Source organism: Salmo salar, chromosome ssa27 (assembly GCF_905237065.1).
Source record: "Salmo salar chromosome ssa27, Ssal_v3.1, whole genome shotgun sequence".
In the NCBI taxonomy this organism is placed as follows: domain Eukaryota; kingdom Metazoa; phylum Chordata; class Actinopteri; order Salmoniformes; family Salmonidae; genus Salmo; species Salmo salar.
Window position 1 is genome coordinate 34,229,795 of NC_059468.1, and position 18,874 is coordinate 34,248,668.

Below are 18,874 nucleotides of genomic sequence, written 5' to 3' on the forward strand. Positions count from 1 at the left end.
GACGGAGGTGCGTTGGACATGCGTGGTCTGGGCCAGGTGCTGCCCCCCCAACTGATGGTGGAGAGGCTGATGATGCAGCAGCAGCAGATGGAGGAGGACCAGCGCTGGTTGGAGCAGGAGGAGTGCTTCCTGGTAAAGCTTACCGTATGCTTCCCAGTCGAAACAGTTTGTGATGTTTTTATCCATTTTGGTCTTCGGCAGGTTTTTTTGGGGCTGTTGGATCGCACAACATTTTTTATTGAGGCTTATCGGAGCTTGGTAGCTGAAGTTTACGCCCCTTCGTCAGTGATTGGTCAACAGTAGGGATTTGTCAAATGAAATGTTTGTCATTCAACGACATAAGACTAGTTTTCATGCACATTTTTTCACTTATGAAATACTGCACCAAACATTAGTTTGATGTAAAATTGCGCAACAAAGTCCTCCTCTACAAAAATGTCAAAATTAAGGAGAGATTTCTTGAGTTGTGTTAGATTAATTCTGACTATTTTGAGGAAGCGGTACTTGTCTCTAGTTTTTCAAAGGACTGTATTTTAAGTATGCGAGTGAGCACAGACGTTCACTCCGCCTAGCTGAGTTCTGCTAGAAGTAAAACAAAGCTATGTATGGAGACACCTTAACAGACCCTTATTCACCACCTACTGACACACACGCACACCATCCTGAGAGAAATGGAGAGAGAGAGAGGTTGAGGACCAGCGCTGGCTGGAGCAGAAGGAGATCTTCCTGGTAACAGCCTCTTATCGACCTTATTCACCCAGTACCATCTGGCTACTTCATCTTTTACCCCACACTGGCTCCCTCTTGCTATCATGCTAAAACACCAGCTAATACACTCGCAATCTCACCTTTGGTTATTTGGATCCCCAATTAGGATGTGTATTAGTGACACCACCTTTCATCCTCTGTTTGTACCTCACTAACTCCTGCTAAATAGAAACATATGCTCTCTACCTCAGTCTACACCCTCGTTATCAATCACTTGATTCTTGTGACTGAGAGACATACTCTCTCTACGTAAGATTTAATGTCAGATGAGCCCTGAATTACAGAAATTACATGAAATACACACATCAATATAAATGCAAAATGCAAACAGAAAGAAAAACACGGTCATAAAAATCAAACACATTCATCAGTAATAAGATCCTCAATCAGCTTTCTGAATTGACCTAGTGACACCAGAACATCACATTTATGAACATTTCGAAGATTTTTCCAGAAATAAGGTACAAGAAACTAAAAATGGATTCACCTAATTCAGTAGAGACAAGGGATTTCAAAAGTTAGCAATCCCTGAGACCGTGGGCTGGTAACTCATAAGTCTACAGTTTAGTAATGATGTTAGGTACGGTGGGAGCTTTTGTAAAAGGGCTTTATACATGACATCAAAAAGGGCCAAACAACTTTCTGGTAGAGAACTGCATCTAACGGCTTTAATGAAGTGGCAGCTGCGTTCATATAGATGATGTCGCCATAGTCTAGGACCGATGGGAATGTCGACTGAATAATCTGCTTTCTATTTAGCAAGGGACAGGACCTATTTCTATAGAGGAAGACCATTTTCATTCTCAGCTTCGTAACTAACTATTATTTATTTATTACATTTTTTTATGTTACCTTTATTTAACTAGGCAAATCAGTTAAGAACAAATTCTTATTTACAATGGCGGCCTACCCCGGCCAAACCCGGACGACATTGGGCCAATTGTGCGCCGCCCCATGGGACGGACTCCCAATCACAGCCGGTGATGCAGCCTGGATTCGAACCAGCGACTGCAGTGACGCCCTTGCACTGAGATGCAGTGCCTTATCCCGCTGCGCCACTCAGGAGCCCTAATCAATATGCTTATATTAATCTATCCAGATATTAATCTATCCAGATGCTCAGATATTTGTGAGCAGGGACATGATCAATATGGACACCATCCAAAATACATAATAAAAATAAAATAAATCATCAGTTATTTTTGCACTCTAAAGAACAATATATACTTAGTTTTACCTGCAGTCAATACTAATTTCAAGTCAATAAGGTTTTTCTGTAATTTAATGAAGACAGATTATAGTTCAGATAGAGCCTGGTCAACCGTGTGGGCCATAGCATAGACAACAGTGTCATCGGAATACAAGTGCAGGTTACAAGTCAATATTGTTCATGTTAACAGTAAAAGGTACAGAACCCAAAATTGAACCCTGCGGGACACCTTTTGTTGTGTCCAGAAAACCTGATTTAACACCATCAGTAGATACACATAGAGTTCAATCTGTAAAGTAATTTTTAAAGCAGTTACATGCAGCCTGGTCTAGGCCAATTTGAGGGGGGCAGGAGTACAATGATTCAGCAGGCAGGGGGGCAGAGAGCTGCAGCAGAAATGGATCAAGCATATCAGCCCCAGTGGTTATTTTTTTTTACATCAATCTTAAGCAAGGCAACGCATCACATCATAGTAAATTGTTGAAATGAAAACAAAGATTCACTAGAAATTGACGGGTTAACTGTCAAGTCAGCTAGAGGCGGGCAGAGGGAAGAGGATTCGATTGACTGACCAGGGTCAATTAAACCACAGTTCCTCTCAAATAAAAATCCTGCCGAGATGATAAAAGGATTAAAAGCATCACTTATCCCATTCTTCGCATTTATGATGCCAGATTCAGACAGAACTTGCTTAGGCAGGGAAGAAGAGGAATTTGTATGCTTCCGTGCATTTAATGTTTTCAAAAATGAAGGATCACCAGCGGTCAAAGAGAGCTTAAAAAGTATTTTTGATTTAGCTTTCTTAATCAAGATAGTACATCTGTTTCTCAGTTTGTCTGAAATATTGCCAGTCCACTACAGAGTCAGTTTTCCTTGCTTTGACCCAGGCCTGAGTTCTCATCTGGATGACAGATAGATCTAACCTTTGGTTTTCTTTCAGTTCTATGAATTGTTTCAAAGGGGCGTGTTCATCTGCCAGAGGAATAAATATTGAGGAGAAATGTTGTAGAGCCAACGCAGGGTCAGGAATACAGGAGACAGAGTAGAACATGGCAGGGTCAGGAATACAGGAGACAGAGTAGAACATGGCAGGGTCAGGAATACAGGAGACAGAGTAGAACATGGCAGGGTCAGGAATACAGGAGACAGAGTAGAACATGGCAGGGTCAGGAATACAGGAGACAGAGTAGAACATGGCAGGGTCAGGAATACAGGAGACAGAGTAGAACATGGCAGGGTCAGGAATACAGGAGACAGAGTAGAACATGGCAGGGTCAGGAATACAGGAGACAGAGTAGAACATGGCAGGGTCAGGAATACAGGAGACAGAGTAGAACATGGCAGGGTCAGGAATACAGGAGACAGAGTAGAACATGGCAGGGTCAGGAATACAGGAGACAGAGTAGAACATGGCAGGGTCAGGAATACAGGAGACAGAGTAGAACATGGCAGGGTCAGGAATACAGGAGACAGAGTAGAACATGGCAGGGTCAGGAATACAGGAGACAGAGTAGAACATGGCAGGGTCAGGAATACAGGAGACAGAGTAGAACATGGCAGGTTAGAACCTTAACTTTGTTAAATGTCCCTTAATTAAACGAAAAGTCGTGTTTTTGCTGATTGGTATCTCTAATACATATTATGAGATAATGATCACTGAGATCATATACCCCACTAGACAAATGTTTATGGTGGTTATTAGTAAGAATTCAGTCAATCAATGAGGAGTTAACAGGGTTTTTCACATTTAGCCGTGTGGATTTTGAGATCAATTGAGTATTATCCAGAGCAACTTACATTTAGTGCATTCATCTTAAGATAGCTGGGTGGAGACAACCACTGATCACAGATCACAGTTAGTGCATTCATCTTAAGATAGCTGGGTGGAGACAACCACAGATCAGTTAGTGCATTCATCTTAAGATAGCTGGGTGGAGACAACCACAGATCAGTTAGTGCATTCATCTTAAGATAGCTGGGTGGAGACAACCACAGATCAGTTAGTGCATTCATCTTAAGATAGCTGGGTGGAGACAACCACTGTTCACAGTTAGTGCATTCATCTTAAGATAGCTGGGTGGAGACAACCACAGATCAGTTAGTGCATTCATCTTAAGATAGCTGGGTGGAGACAACCACTGTTCACAGTTAGTGCATTAATCTTAAGATAGCTGGGTGGAGACAACCACAGATCAGTTAGTGCATTCATCTTAAGATAGCTGGGTGGAGACAACCACAGATCAGTTAGTGCATTCATCTTAAGATAGCTGGGTGGAGACAACCACAGATCAGTTAGTGCATTCATCTTAAGATAGCTGGGTGGAGACAACCACAGATCAGTTAGTGCATTCATCTTAAGATAACTGGGTGGAGACAACCACTGATCACAGTTAGCGCATTCATCTTAAGATAGCTGGGTGGAGACAACCACTGATCACAGTTAGTGCATTCATCTTAAGATAGCTGGGTGGAGACAACCACTGATCACAGTTAGTGCATTCATCTTAAGATAGCTGGGTGGAGACAATCACTGTTCACAGTCATAGTAAATACACTTGGGTTTGCTTTTATTTTATTCAATGAACTGTTATCCAGTCAGTCTCTCCCAGAACCATTATATCAGTAGTATGCCGCGGACTGTTTAGTTGGGGTAAACATCTGGATTGGATTACAGTGTCACGCACACTAGTGTTTTCTCTACTAGCTCAATCTTTAGCCCGTCCCCCTCCTGGGGTTGTTTTTCTAAGCTGGAGGAGATCCAGATCATTGTTGTTTTCATTCAGTGAAATAAGGTGGGAAGAGTGATGTTCTCCCTAGCCTTTTGATATGGAGAGAAAAGGGGATTCATTTGAAAAACAAAGCTGTAAAGGTGCGTGGGTGGTGTGGGTCTGAGTGTGAATGTGTCAGAGAGACCCGAACTGTGACCACAAACTCATCTCCTGAGGGAAAATCAGGGATCAGCCAGCATTCTAGAACCCTTCTCTTTTCTCTGGAGAGCTAGACTCTCTGGAGAGCTAGACTGATGATATGAACTATATGATGGTTAAAGATGACAGTAGTGCTACCTAGCTGCTGTTGGCTTTATATTTCATATTTAATACTCATACAATCAAATGATCCATGTCCAGAATAGGCCATCTACATTGTTTGAGCAATATATTGAAAATTACCTTCGTGGAAATAATACATTGATAAAGGATACAATTTGTGGCACTTGAAAATGTTTGTGGTGTTGCCGCATCCAACAAGACAATTGCATAGGACTTAAGAGTTTTCTAGACTGGATTTAAAGGGATCTTTAACAGTTCTGGTATTTGAGCAGCCAGCCTCTGTGATAACAGTCCCTCCCCACCCCTTCATGATCCCTCTCCCTCCCAGAAGGCTTTCCTGTGGAAAATATTTTGGTCTGCGTCTGTTTATCCACAGCCCTGGCCAGCCAGGGTTCAGAAGGAGAGCAATCATTAATGCTGCCGGTTTCATTTGGCCGCCAGATAATGTGGTGAAGATGGGTGGAAATCTCAGCCAGTGTTCATGCTGTTCTCAGAATTAGAACGATCCTTTAGGCAGATCTGGCAACGGAACCGACAACACTGACGTGGTCTTGCTTTGTATACCTTAGCCACTGTAGCATTTATACATTCACTATCTTTATTCATGTGATTTGTGTGAAATATTTGGTTTCATATGATTATGTATTCCTGTACACAAATAAGGGTTGAGATCATCAACTGGGAGAAAGTAAAGGAGGGAGGGAGAGAGGGAAGGAGGGAGAGAGAGAGGGAGAGAGGGAGAGAGAGAAGGAGGTCTGCCACAGAGCAAAAGGAGTCTGCTGTGGGATCAGTCTCTGCATGAATCCGTCAGACACGTTTAAGCATTCCTCATCCAGCAGCAGAACCGTCAGTCTGTTGGTTGTCTCACTCTGCCGATGGGACCACCGCTTTTCACAGAGCTCAGAGGATGCACCTTTTCAAGTCCTGCTTTGGAAAACCGGTACAGATCATGGCTGGGAAGGGGTGGTGGTTGTTTTGGTGGCTTTCTGTGTGGATTTGTACTGCTGGTACTTGGATACCTGGAAAGATCTTTAACTCTCAACAAGGTGCTCCTGAAGCTCTGAAGATTCCTTCTGTGCAAATAGTTATCTCACTGCACTGTCTGTGTTTGCATATCTTTGTGGTCAGTCAGGGTGGCAGAAATATATTTTAGATTGTACTGGATGGATGATTGGTTGATTTAGTATTGTTTGTTGGTAGCAGGGAATGAGGGTTAACACAGCGAGATAAAAGAACAGATCTGTTTCAAACAGAATTGTGAGTTCTATGCTCTCATGGAATTAAACACGAGTGAGAAATCGGCAGTCATTTCATCTTATGTTGTAAGAAACAGACTCTATAGTATTCTATTTCAAGACTACTGTAACATTTGTTTTAGTGATGAGGTTTTAATCTTTGAGGTTGTGGTTATGAGGTGGTCAGATGTAGCTAGAAAGTTCTCTGACCCTCTGCTATGTGTTCTCGTCAGAAGCCAGAATCCAGGAACTCACGGGGCAGCATTGACCGGGAGGACTGCAGTCTCCAGGGGCCGGTGAGTTTCCCATGACCCACCGTTTGTTTAGGTTCATACCCCAGAGGGACGGAGCAGGAAATATTGTTTTTCAATAAACCAATGTATTTATTACGTTTTTCCATTTCAATCATTTTTACAACAGACATTTTGTCTGAATTTTATAGCGCTGGCCTCAGTAATATACACATATACTACCTTAGGGATGTCCTGGTCCCGGAGGTCCCAAACACATCTGTTCTTTCTTTCTACCTGGTAGTTCCAGCACTCACCTGGTGTTCCAGGTCTGAATTAGTCCCTTGTTAGAAGGAGAGAAAACCAGAAGTGTTTCGGCCCTCCTGGACCGATACTGAACAGCCTTGTTCTAGCTGGACACTCTGAACCAGCCCAGTCCCACTAGGACGACATATTGGGACTAGGGAGGGTGGGAACTGAACTGTGGCAACAGTTTCTCATGCCATCATCTCTCTCTCTCTCTCTGCTGCTGGATAATCTTTAAAAACAGGCGTCAGCTATAGAACACCCACAAACCAACCAGACCCATTCACACAGTAATTACAGAACAAAACTGGGCTGAGTGGGTCTCTGCTCTGAGAAGAGGAAACATCAGAATGCACCATAGTGTGTTCAAATCAAGAGAGAAGAGGGTTTTGAGGAGGAGCTGGAGAAATGTAGCTGTCTGCTTGTCTCTGAGGGTCTGAGATATGTTGTGCTGTTAGCCACAGGGTACCCACAACAACACTGAAACACACTGGGCCCATGGGAAGCCCTAATCCAGAGTGCTGTTGGAAAAGCACAGTCAGCCAGACAGACAGACAGAAAAGTGCCAGTGTGCCTTTCTAATCATTTGTTTGTGTTTCTATGTTTCCCCTCAGACAGGAAACGTATACCAACCAGTGGGACTGGGGAAACCAGGTAAGACAGTCCTCAGGACATATGTCACTCCACATACTGGAATGGCAACATGAGTCTATCTACTCTATGTGTTCTGATATTCATGTATTTCCCCCCCCCCCCCCCCACACACACACACATTAACTCTCCTCCCTCCTTCTCTCTCTCTCCTCTCAGAGCATGTGGCCCCTCCTAAGAAGCCTCCTCGTCCTGGAGCCCCCAGCCACCTGGGCAGTCTGGCCAGCCTCAACCCCGTAGACAGCTACAACGAGGGGGTCAAGGTACAGAAACACTCACAGCACCAAGACAACACTGTCTTAATGTGTTACTCCAGGATCACCATCACAGTACCAAGACAACACTGTCTTACTCCAGGGTCACCAACACAGCACCAAGACAACACTGTCTTAATGTCTTACTCCAGGGTCACCATCACAGCAACAAGACAACACTGTCTTAATGTCCTACTCCAGGGTCACCATCACAGCTTGGTTGAGCGTGGTCCTACATTTGTTTGTGCAATTTGTATTTAGTATGGATCCCCATTAGTTCCTGCCAAGGCAGCAGATACTCTTCCTGGGGTTTATTATGGATCCCCATTAGTTCCTGCCAAGGCAGCAGATACTCTTCCTGGGGTTTATTATGGATCCCCATTAGTTCCTGCCAAGGCAGCAGATACTCTTCCTGGGGTTTATTATGGATCCCCATTAGTTCCTGCCAAGGCAGCAGATACTCTTCCTGGGGTTCAAACATATTAAATCATTTACATTACATATAAAATAAAAGATAAAACAGTACATCATATAACATTACACCACTACATATCTACAATACAAAATGTTTAATTCCATCATACAACAATATCACAATGTGTGCATATGCATGTGTCTGTACCTTTGTGTGTGTCTCTTCACAGTCCCCGCTGTTCCATAAGGTGTATTTTTACTTGTTTTTCAATCTGATTCTACTGCTTGCATCAGTTACCTGATGTGGAATAGAGTTCCATGTAGTCATGGCTCTATGTAGTACTGTGTGCCTCCCATGGTCTGTTCTGGACTTGGGGACTGTGAAGAGACCCCTGGTGGCATGTCTTGTGGGGTATGCATGGGTGTCTGAGCTGTGTGCTAGTATTTTAAACAGACAGCTCAGTACATTCAGCATGTCAACACCTCTTACAAAAACAAGTAGTGATGAAGTCAATCGCTCTTCCACTTTGAGCCATGAGAGATTAACATGCATGTCATTAATGTTATCTCTCCGTGTACTTTTAAGGGCCAGATGTGCTTCTCTAGTCTGAGCCAACTGCAATTTTCCCAAATCCCTCTTTCTGGCACCTGACCGCACTACTGAACAGTAGTCCAGGTGCGACAAAACTAAGGCATGTAGGGCCTGCCCTGTTGATAGTGTTGTGAAGAAGGCAGAGCAGCGTTTAATTATGGATAGACTTCTCCTCCATCTTAGCTACTGTTGTATCAATATGTTTTGACCATGACAGTTTACAATCCAAGCAGTTTAGTCACCTCAACTAGGTCAATTTCCACATGATTCATTATGAGATGTAGTTGAGGGTTAAGGTTTAGTGAATGATTTGTCTCAAATACAATGCTTCTAGTTTTGGAAATATTTAGGACTAACTTATTCCTTACTACCCATTCCGAAACTAACTGCAGCTCTTTGTTAAGTGTTGCAGTCAAGTTAAGTGTTGCTGTAGTAGCTGACATGTATAGTGTTGAGTCATCCGCATACATAGACACACTGGCTTTACGCATCTCGTTAGTAAAGATTGAAAAAAGTAAGGGGCCTAAACAGCTACCCTGGAGAATTCCTGATTCTACCTGGATTATGTTTGAGAGGCTTCCATTAAAGAACACCCTCTGTGTTCTGTTAGTTAGACAACTTCTAGCAACAACAAAAAAAGTCAGAGTTAGTTAGACACATTATAGCAGTGGGTGTAAAGCCATAACACATACATTTGTCCAGCAGCAGGCTATGATCGATAATGTCAGAAGCTGCACTGAACTCTAACAAGACAGCCCCCACAATCATTTTATCATCAATTTCTCTCAGCCAATCATCAGCCATTTGTGTTTATGCTGTGCTTGTTGAGTGTCCTTCCCTATAAGTGTGCTGAAAGTCTGTTGTCAATTTGTTTACTGTGAAATAGCATTGTATCTGGTCAAACACAATTTTTTCCAGAAGTTTACTAAGTGTTGGTAACAGGTCAGCTATTTGAGCCAGTAAAGGGAGCTTTACTATTCTTGGGTTGCGGAATGACTTTAGCTTCCTTCCAGGCCTGAGGACTTACGTTTTTGTTGACTTAAATTGAAGATGTGGCAATATTGTCCGCTATTATCCTCAGTAATTTTCCATCCAGATTGTCAGACCCCGGTGGGTTGTCATTGGTGATAGACAACAATAATTTTTTCACCTCTTCCACACTGACTTTACGGAATTCAAAAGTACAATTCTTATTTTTTATATTTTGGTCAGATATACTTGGATGTGTAGTGTCAGCGTTTGTTGCTGGCATGTCATGCCTAAGTTTGCTAATCTTGCCAATGAAAAAGTCATTAAAGTAGTTGGCAATATCAGTGGGTTTTGTGATGAATGAGCCATCTGAGTCAATGAATGTGATCAATACATGTTGATGATTACATTCCTGTGCTGTTTGTTGCAGGCACTGGTTACAGTTTTTTCTGGAGTGGGCAGCTTGATGAGAGCCAGTCAATATTTAAATCACCCAGAAAATATACTTCTCTGTTGATATCACATACATTATCAAGCATTTTACACATATTATCCAGATACTGACTGTTAGCACTTGGTGGTCTATAGCAGCTTCCCACAAGAATGGGCTTTAGGTGAGGCAGATGAACCTGAACCTGATCAGGTCAGTGGTCAAGACGGCACAAATAGATCTGGGACCAGGTACATGACTCATACCTAGAGCTACACTAGGAATAGCAGGGCCCAGAGTTTCTCCTGGTGAAGTCACATGGTCTAGGAGTAGCAGGGCCCAGAGTTTCTCCTGGTCAGGTCACATGGTCTAGGAGTAGCAGGGCCCAGAGTTTCTCCCGGTCAGGTCACATGTTCTAGGAGTAGCAGGGCCCAGAGTTTCTCCTGGTCAGGTCACATGCTCTAGGAGTAGCAGGGCCCAGAGTTTCTCCTGGTCAGGTCACATGGTCTAGGAGTAGCAGGGCCCAGAGTTTCTCCCGGTCAGGTCACATGTTCTAGGTGTAGCAGGGCCCAGAGTTTCTCCTGGTCAGGTCACATGCTCTAGGAGTAGCAGGGCCCAGAGTTTCTCCCGGTCAGGTCACATGTTCTAGGTGTAGCAGGGCCCAGAGTTTCTCCTGGTCAGGTCACATGCTCTAGGAGTAGCAGGGCCCAGAGTTTCTTCCGGTCAGGTCACATGGTCTAGGAGTAGCAGGGCCCAGAGTTTTTCCCGGTCAGGTTAGTGGTCAGGAAAAGCTCTTGAGCCTGAACCCTCATCCTCAGGGGAGTTACTGAAGTATCACTATAATGTTGTATGAGAAAGAGACCAGTACTTTAACATGGAGACAATGCATTTGCTTTTGGTTGCTATGGGTTACTGCTGCCGTTTCAAGCATGATTTCTATTTCTTACCGGACTATCACCAGTTCCGTTATAAGTTCTGACGTAAATACGTCCTCCCAGTTTATTCAGGAGCGGTGAGAACTCTAACCTATAGCCAGATTCAGAGCAGATGGGGATCAGGACAGGAAAAGCTCTGAAAACATGTCAGTATTTCCCCTGCTTCACCAAGAGCCCAGGCGGTTAAAGTTGCTGCTAGTCAACAGAACGGGGCTCCTAGATCAGCTCTCTCCCTCCCTCTCTCTCAGCCAAGCCTCAGACAGTACAGAGCAAGGCTAGCCCAACCCAAAGTACTCAGACATATGTGGATAGATATACACACTGAATACACATGTGGATAGATATACACACTGAAGACACACATGTGGATAGATATACACACTTACAGAGGTCACACATACAAACAGTACCAGTCAAAAGTTTGGACACACCTACTCATTCACAGGTTTTTCTTTATTTTTTTTACTATTTTCTACATTGTAGAATAATAGTGAAGACATCAAAACTATGAAATAACACATGGAATCATGTAGTAACCAAACAAGTGTTAAACAAATCAAAATATATTTTATATTTGAGATTCTTCAAAGTAGCCACCCTTTGCCTTGATGACAGCTTTGCACACTCTTGGCATTTTCTCAACCAGCTTCACCTGGAATGCTTTTCCAACATTCCATATTCTGAGCACATGTTGGCTGCTTTTCCTTCAATCTGCGTTCCAACCCATCCCAAACCATCTCAATTGGGTTGAGGTCGGGTGATTGTGGAGGCCAGGTCATCTGATGCAGCACTCCATCACTCTCCTTCTTGGTCAAATAACCCTTATACAGCCTGGAGGTGTGTTGGGTCATTGTCCTGTTGAACAACAAATAATATTTCCACCAAGCTCAAAGCAGATGGGATGGTGTATCACTGCAGAATGCTGTGGTAGCCATGCTGGTTAAGTGTGCCTTGAATTCTAAATAAATCACAGACAGTGTCACCAGCAAAGCACCCACACACCATAACACCTCCTCCTCCATGCTTCATGGTGGGAAATACACTTGCGGAGATCATCCGTTCACCCACACCGCATCTCACAAAGACAAGGCTGTTGGAACCAAAAATCTCACATTTGTACTCAGCAGACCAAAGGACAGATTTCCACCGGTCTAATGTCCATTGCTTGTGTTTCTTGGCCCAAGCAAGTCTTTTCTTCTTATTGGTGTCCTTTAGTAGTGGTTTCTTTGCAGCGATTCGACCATGAAGGCCTGATTCACGCAGTCTCCTCTGAACAGTTGGTGTTGAGATTTGTCTGTTACTTGAACTCTAAGAAGCATTTATTTGGGTTTCAATTTCTGAGGCTGGTAACTCTAATGAACTTATCCTCTTCCTTTCCTGTGGCTGTCCTCATGAGAGCCAGTTTCATCATAGGGCTTGATGGTTTTTGCGACTGCACTTGCAGAAATGTTGAAAGTTCTTGAAATTTTACGGATTGACTGACCTTCATGTCTTAAAGTAAGGATGGACTGTCGTTTCTCTTTGCTTATTTGAGCTGTTCTTGCCATAATGTGGACTTTGTCTTTTTACCAAATAGGGCTATCTTCTGTATACCCCCCTACCTTGTCATAACACAACTGATTGGCTCAAATGCATTAAGAAGGAAAGAAATTCCACAAATTAACAAGGCACACCTGTTAATTGAAATGCATTCCAGGTGACTACCTCATGAAGCTGGTGGAGAGAATGCCAAGAGTGTGCAAAGCTGTCATCAAGTCAAAGGGTGGCTAATTTGAAGAATCTCAAATATAAAATATATTTTGATTTGTTTAACACTTTTTTGGTTACTACATGATTCCATATGTGTTATTTCATCTTTTTGATGTCTTCACTATTATTTTACAATGTAGAAAATAGTTTAAAAAAAAAAGTAAAACCTTGAATGAGTAGGTGTGTCTGCATTTAGAACACAATGATGTAGACGTACAGTAAATACCAGGCATCATGCTTGTCCATAGAAATATAGAATCTACAATGACTGTCAGGAAAAAAACAGCTTCCATCATTCTCAGCTCATGTGGAACTAAAGTAATAAATGAAAGCTATTGGATACGCTCCACTTTCTCCCTGGGAAAAGCAGTTGTTTGGCTGCAGGGAGGACAGGGGGGGTTGGGGACTAGATGGAAATCATCCCACCATCCACCCTGACTCCACCATCCACCCTGACTCCACCATCCACCCTGACCCCACCATCCACCCTGACCCCACCATCCACCCTGACCCCACCATCCACCCTGACTCCACCATCCACCCTGACCCCACCATCCACCCTGACTCCACCATCCACCCTGACTCCACCATCCACCCTGACCCCACCATCCACCCTGACTCCACCATCCACCGTGACTCCACCATCCACCCTGACCCCACCATCCACCCTGACCCCACCATCCACCCTGACTCCACCATCCACCCTGACCCCACCATCCACCCTGACTCCACCATCCACCCTGACCCCACCATCCACCCTGACCCCACCATCCACCCTGACCCCACCATCCACCCTGACCCCACCATCCACCCTGACCCCACCATCCACCCTGACTCCACCATCCACCCTGACTCCACCATCCACCCTGACCCTACCACCCACCCTGACTCCACCATCCACCCTGACTCCACCATCCACCCTGACTCCACCATCCACCCTGACCCTACCACCCACCCTGACTCCACCATCCACCCTGACTCCACCATCCACCCTGACCCCACCATCCACCCTGACTCCACCATCCACCCTGACCCCACCATCCACCCTGACTCCACCATCCACCCTGACTCCACCATCCACCCCTACACAGCCAGGGTCATCCCACCCTGACCCCACCATCCACCCCTACACAGCCAGGGTCATCCCACCATCCACCCCTACACAGGCTCCATACAGATGCCGACAAGCCGGCCCAGAAAAAGCCCCAGGGAAAACCACACTTTCTGGGCTTTATTTTGGGCCCTAGTTATGCAACGCCAACAACTGTCCATTTAGAAAGGAGCCAGTGAAATGAAGACTGTTTTCGAAGAGTGTGTTTTTTCCCTCTCGTAACTTTCTAGGCAGGCAGTTTGAAGGGAGACCCTTAGAGAGGCCTCTCTTCTTCTAGCTCTGAAAATAAAACCCTGTTAAAACTCTAAGGCTTTTAATACAGTGGAGGATAGAAGTGCTCAAGGAAAGTAGTGGTTCCTAACAAGATAGAACCCAGCCAAGTCCAGTCCAAAGCTCCCTTCTCATCTTCCTTTGATCTCAATAGTTAAAGCCATGTACCATACATTATCATACAATACCTCCAGATACAATAGAATACCATACCATACATTATCATACAATACCTCCAAATACAATAGAATACCATACATTATCATAAAATACCTCCAAATACAATAGAATACCATACATTACCATACAGTACCTCCAAATACAATAACATGCCATACATTACCATACACTACCTCCAAACAAAATAGCATACCATACATTACCATACACTACCTCCAAACAAAATAGCATACCATACATTACCATACACTACCTCCAGATACAATAGCATACCATACATTACCATACACTACCTCCAGATACAATAGCATACCATACATTACCATACACTACCTCCAGATACAATAGCATACCATACATTACCATACACTACCTCCAGATACAATAGCATACCATACATTACCATACACTACATCCAGATACAATAGCATACCATACATTACCATACACTACCTCCAGATACAATAACATGCCATACATTACCATACACTACCTCCAGATACAATAGCATACCATACATTACCATACACTACCTCCAGATACAATAGCATACCATACATTACCATACACTACCTCCAAACACAATAGAATACCATACATTACCTCCAAATACGATAGTGCAGGCCTTTAGATCTTCCTGTCAGTTCAACATCCAGTTAGTACTCAGATCTTTCTCTTTCTGGCTCAAAACGGAGTGAAACAGGGAGGTACTATTTTGCCCTACCAAACAAAAAGGCAGTAACGGCTCATTTGGTCGAAAATGAGTTAGTCATTTTTGCTACATTAAATAAATGCTTAATCAGGTGGACAAGTATCCTGCCTCTATTGTATTGTGTTCTGGAGAAAATGGGGGTCATGTTAGCAGTTAACTGCATAAAGTTAGTGTGAAACCAAGGTAAATAAAAGCCATTTCTTTCAGTTCCACGCTATGAGCAGTTACTGCCTTCTTGCTTGGTAGGGCAGTATTGTTGCATTGTTTTAAAACGCTGTGCCCTGTCTGCTTGTATTGTGTTGATGTATTACATGTTGTCTTCTGTCTGCTTGTATTGTGTTGATGCATTACATGTTGTCTTCTGTCTGCTTGTATTGTGTTGATGTATTACATGTTGTCTTCTGTCTGCTTGTATTGTGTTGATGTATTACATGTTGTCTTCTGTCTGCTTGTATTGTGTTGATGTATTACATGTTGTCTTCTGTCTGCTTGTATTGTGTTGATGCATTCTGTCTGCTTGTATTGTGTTGATGTATTACATGTTGTCTTCTGTTTGCTTGTATTGTGTTGATGCATTGCATATTGTCTTTTGTCTTCGGTTCTGCAGTATTAATCCTTTCTCCCTCTTCTGTTCTGTTTCTCCTGCATCCCCCTCCCTCCCGATCGCACTCCCTTGTTTTGCCTCTGTGCCTCACCCTACTGTTGTGGCCCTTTAGCCCTAGAGGGTAAGACGTCTGTGTTAGTGTCAGTCACTGTCTGACCACTGGGGAGCGCTCTAATAAAACATTCTCTACCACTGCACAGGGGAAGTCATCAAACCTTCTTAGTCCAGTGAATAGTGGCATTGGCCCTTAGGCACAGATCTAAGATCAGTTTCCTCTGCCTGAATCCTAACTGTAACCATTAGAACATACAATAGATCAGTGTCTGGATGGGACTACTCCCGAGTGGCGCAGCAGCCTAACGCACTGCATCTCAGTGCTTGAGGCATCACTACAGACCCTGGTTCGATCCCGAACTGTATCACAACCGGCCATGATCGGGAGTCCCATAGGGCGGCGCACAATTGGCCCAACATCATCCGGGTTAGGGGAGGGTTTGGCCGGGGTAGGCCGTCATTGTAAATAAGAATTTGTTTTTAACTAACTTGCCTAGTTAAATAAAGGTTAAATAAAAAAATACTCCGGATGAGGCCACTTCATCGAGGCTTATGTTCTACAACCATGGAAGCTTGGCAAGAAAGCCATAACCAAAGCAAGTCATCCTAGTATTCAGTGGCAGTCATTTCAGTAATGACTGTAATGGTTATTTTGGCAGTCATAGTAACGATGTCGAATCAATTCGTGGGAGTAATAACAGATAAATGTGGGCCTTCATTGATGACTCTCTTCCCTGTGGTATGGCATGATGTATGTAGGGTTGTGTTGTCATAGTTACCATCACTAACTGTGGTCTAGTAGATTATAGTATATCACGTAGAATCTGACTCACCACTGGGTTCTGCCTCCTGTTTGGGCCGTGGTGTGTGAGAGTGTATGTTTGTCTACATGTTTGTTTCGGTGTATTGGGGGTCCAATTCATCACACGTCGTTCACAACCACGTTCAGAGATTGTATGCTCTACATGACTTGTGACTCGAGCTACAGTAATTCTGGCAAATACTGTCATCTAATGTTCACTCTGTAACGACATGATGAATCTATAAATTACTGTCTTCAAGTGGTTACAGAAAGAAATCCCTTTTAGCTTTATACCACCTGGTGGTTCCAGTGAAAAGGACAGCTGGAAGGACAGCTGGAAGGACAGCTGGAAGGACAGCTGGAAGGGCAGCTGGCAGGACAGCTGGAAGGACAGCTGGAAGGACAGCTGGAAGGACAGCTGGCAGGGCAGCTGGAAGGGCAGCTGGAAGGACAGCTGGAAGGACAGCTGGCAGGACAGCTGGAAGGACAGCTGGAAGGACAGCTGGAAGGACAGCTGGCAGGGCAGCTGGAAGGGCAGCTGGAAGGACAGCTGGAAGGACAGCTGGCAGGACAGCTGGAAGGACAGCTGGAAGGACAGCTGGAAGGGCAGCTGGAAGGGCAGCTGGAAGGGCAGCTGGAAGGGCAGTTCTGGTTGTGCAGTCATCAAAAATCAAGTCACATAAAATCACCTGGGTTCTTTTCTCTAGACCAGTGGTTCCCAAACTTTTTATAGTCCCGTACCCCTTCAAACATTCAACCTCCAGCTGCATACCCCCTCTAGCACCAGGGTCAGCGCACTCTCAAATGTTGTTTTTTGCCGTCATTGTAAGCCTGCCACACACACACACACTATACATTTATTAAACATAAGAATGAGTGTGAGTTTTTGTCACAACCAGGCTCATGGGAAGTGACAAAGAGCTCTTATAGGACCAGGGCACAAATAATAATATTATAATAATCAATCATTTTTCTCTTTATTTAACCATTTTACATATAAAACCTTATTTGTTCATCGAAGATGGTGAATAACTCACCACAGGTTAATGAGAAGGGTGTGCTTGAAAGGATGCTTTTAGTTTTCATGCTAGTGAAGCCCGAGAATCCACTCTCACATAGGTACGTGGATGCAAAGGGCATCAGTGTCTTCACAGTGGGATTTGCCAAAGCAGGATACTCTGAGCGCAGCCCAATCCAGAAATCTGGCAGTGGCTTCTGATTAAATTCAATTTTCACAGAACCGCTTGTTGCAATTTCAATGAGGCTCTCTTGTTCAGATATCGGTAAGTGGACTGGAGGCAGAGCATGAAAGGGATAACGAATCCAGTTTTTTGGGGAAAGTACCTGCGCAGTTGGGCACCCAACTCACTCCGGTGCTTCACTATATCACATTTGACATTGTCCGTAACCTTGAGTTCATTTGCACACAAAAAATCATACAATGATGGAAAGACCTGTGTGTTGTCCTTGTTAATGCAGACAGAGAAGAGCTCCAATTTCTTAATCATAGCCTCAATTTTGTCCCGCACATTGAATATAGTTGCAGAGAGTGCCTGTAATCCTAGATTCAGATCATTCAGGTGAGAAAAAAACATAACCCAGATAGGCCAGTCATGTGAGAAACTCGTCATCATGCAAGTGGTCAGACAAGTGAAAATTATGGTCAGTAAAGAAAACTTTATTTTTAAAAAACGTGTCAGTACTTTGCCCCTTGATAACCAACTTCTGTATGTTGTAAAAGCGTTACATGGTCGCTGCCCATATCATTGCATAGTGCAGAAAATACATGAGAGTTCAGGTGCCTTGCTTTAACAAATGTAACAATTTTTCTGGAGTCAAAAACTTATTTCAAGTTCTCAGGCATTCCCTTGGCAGCAAGAGTCTCTCGGTGGATGCTGCAGTGTTACCCAAGTGGAGTCGGGAGCAACTGCTTGGACGTGTGTTACCACTCCACTATGTCTTCCTGTCATGGCTTTTGCGCCATCAGTACAGATACCAACACATCTTGACCACCAAAGTCCATTTGATGTCACAAAGCTGTCCAGTACTTTAAAAATATCCTCTCATGTTGTCCTGGTTTCCAATGGTTTGCAGAAGAGGATGTCTTCCTTAATTGACCCCCCAGAAATGTAACGGACATATACCAGGAGCTGTGCCAGACCCGCCACGTTTGTTGACTCATCCAGCTGTAACGCATAGAACTCACTGGCTTGTATGCGAAGCAGTAATTGTTTCAAAACATCTCCTGCCATGTCACTGATGCGTCATGAAACAGTGTTGTTTGATGAAGGCATTGTCTGTATAGTTATTTTGGCCTTTTACCCCAGCATTGTCCCAGCCATATCCGC

At 43.9% G+C, this 18,874-nt stretch overlaps 1 protein-coding gene across 13 annotated transcripts in view; it reads left to right on the forward strand.

Moving 5' to 3' along the window:
• LOC106588992 (focal adhesion kinase 1) overlaps window positions 1-18,874 on the forward strand; it is a 252,781-nt gene that overhangs the window by 231,441 nt on the left and 2,466 nt on the right. For 12 of the 13 annotated variants that reach the window (XM_014178602.2, XM_014178603.2, XM_014178600.2 and 9 more), the window contains 4 exons: window positions 1-132; window positions 6,497-6,559; window positions 7,414-7,453; window positions 7,610-7,713. In XM_014178602.2, the coding sequence (XP_014034077.2) occupies window positions 1-132; window positions 6,497-6,559; window positions 7,414-7,453; window positions 7,610-7,713 (339 nt within the window). The remainder of the gene's footprint in view (window positions 133-6,496; window positions 6,560-7,413; window positions 7,454-7,609; window positions 7,714-18,874) is intronic. The other variant, XM_014178593.2, reaches the window with a different exon arrangement.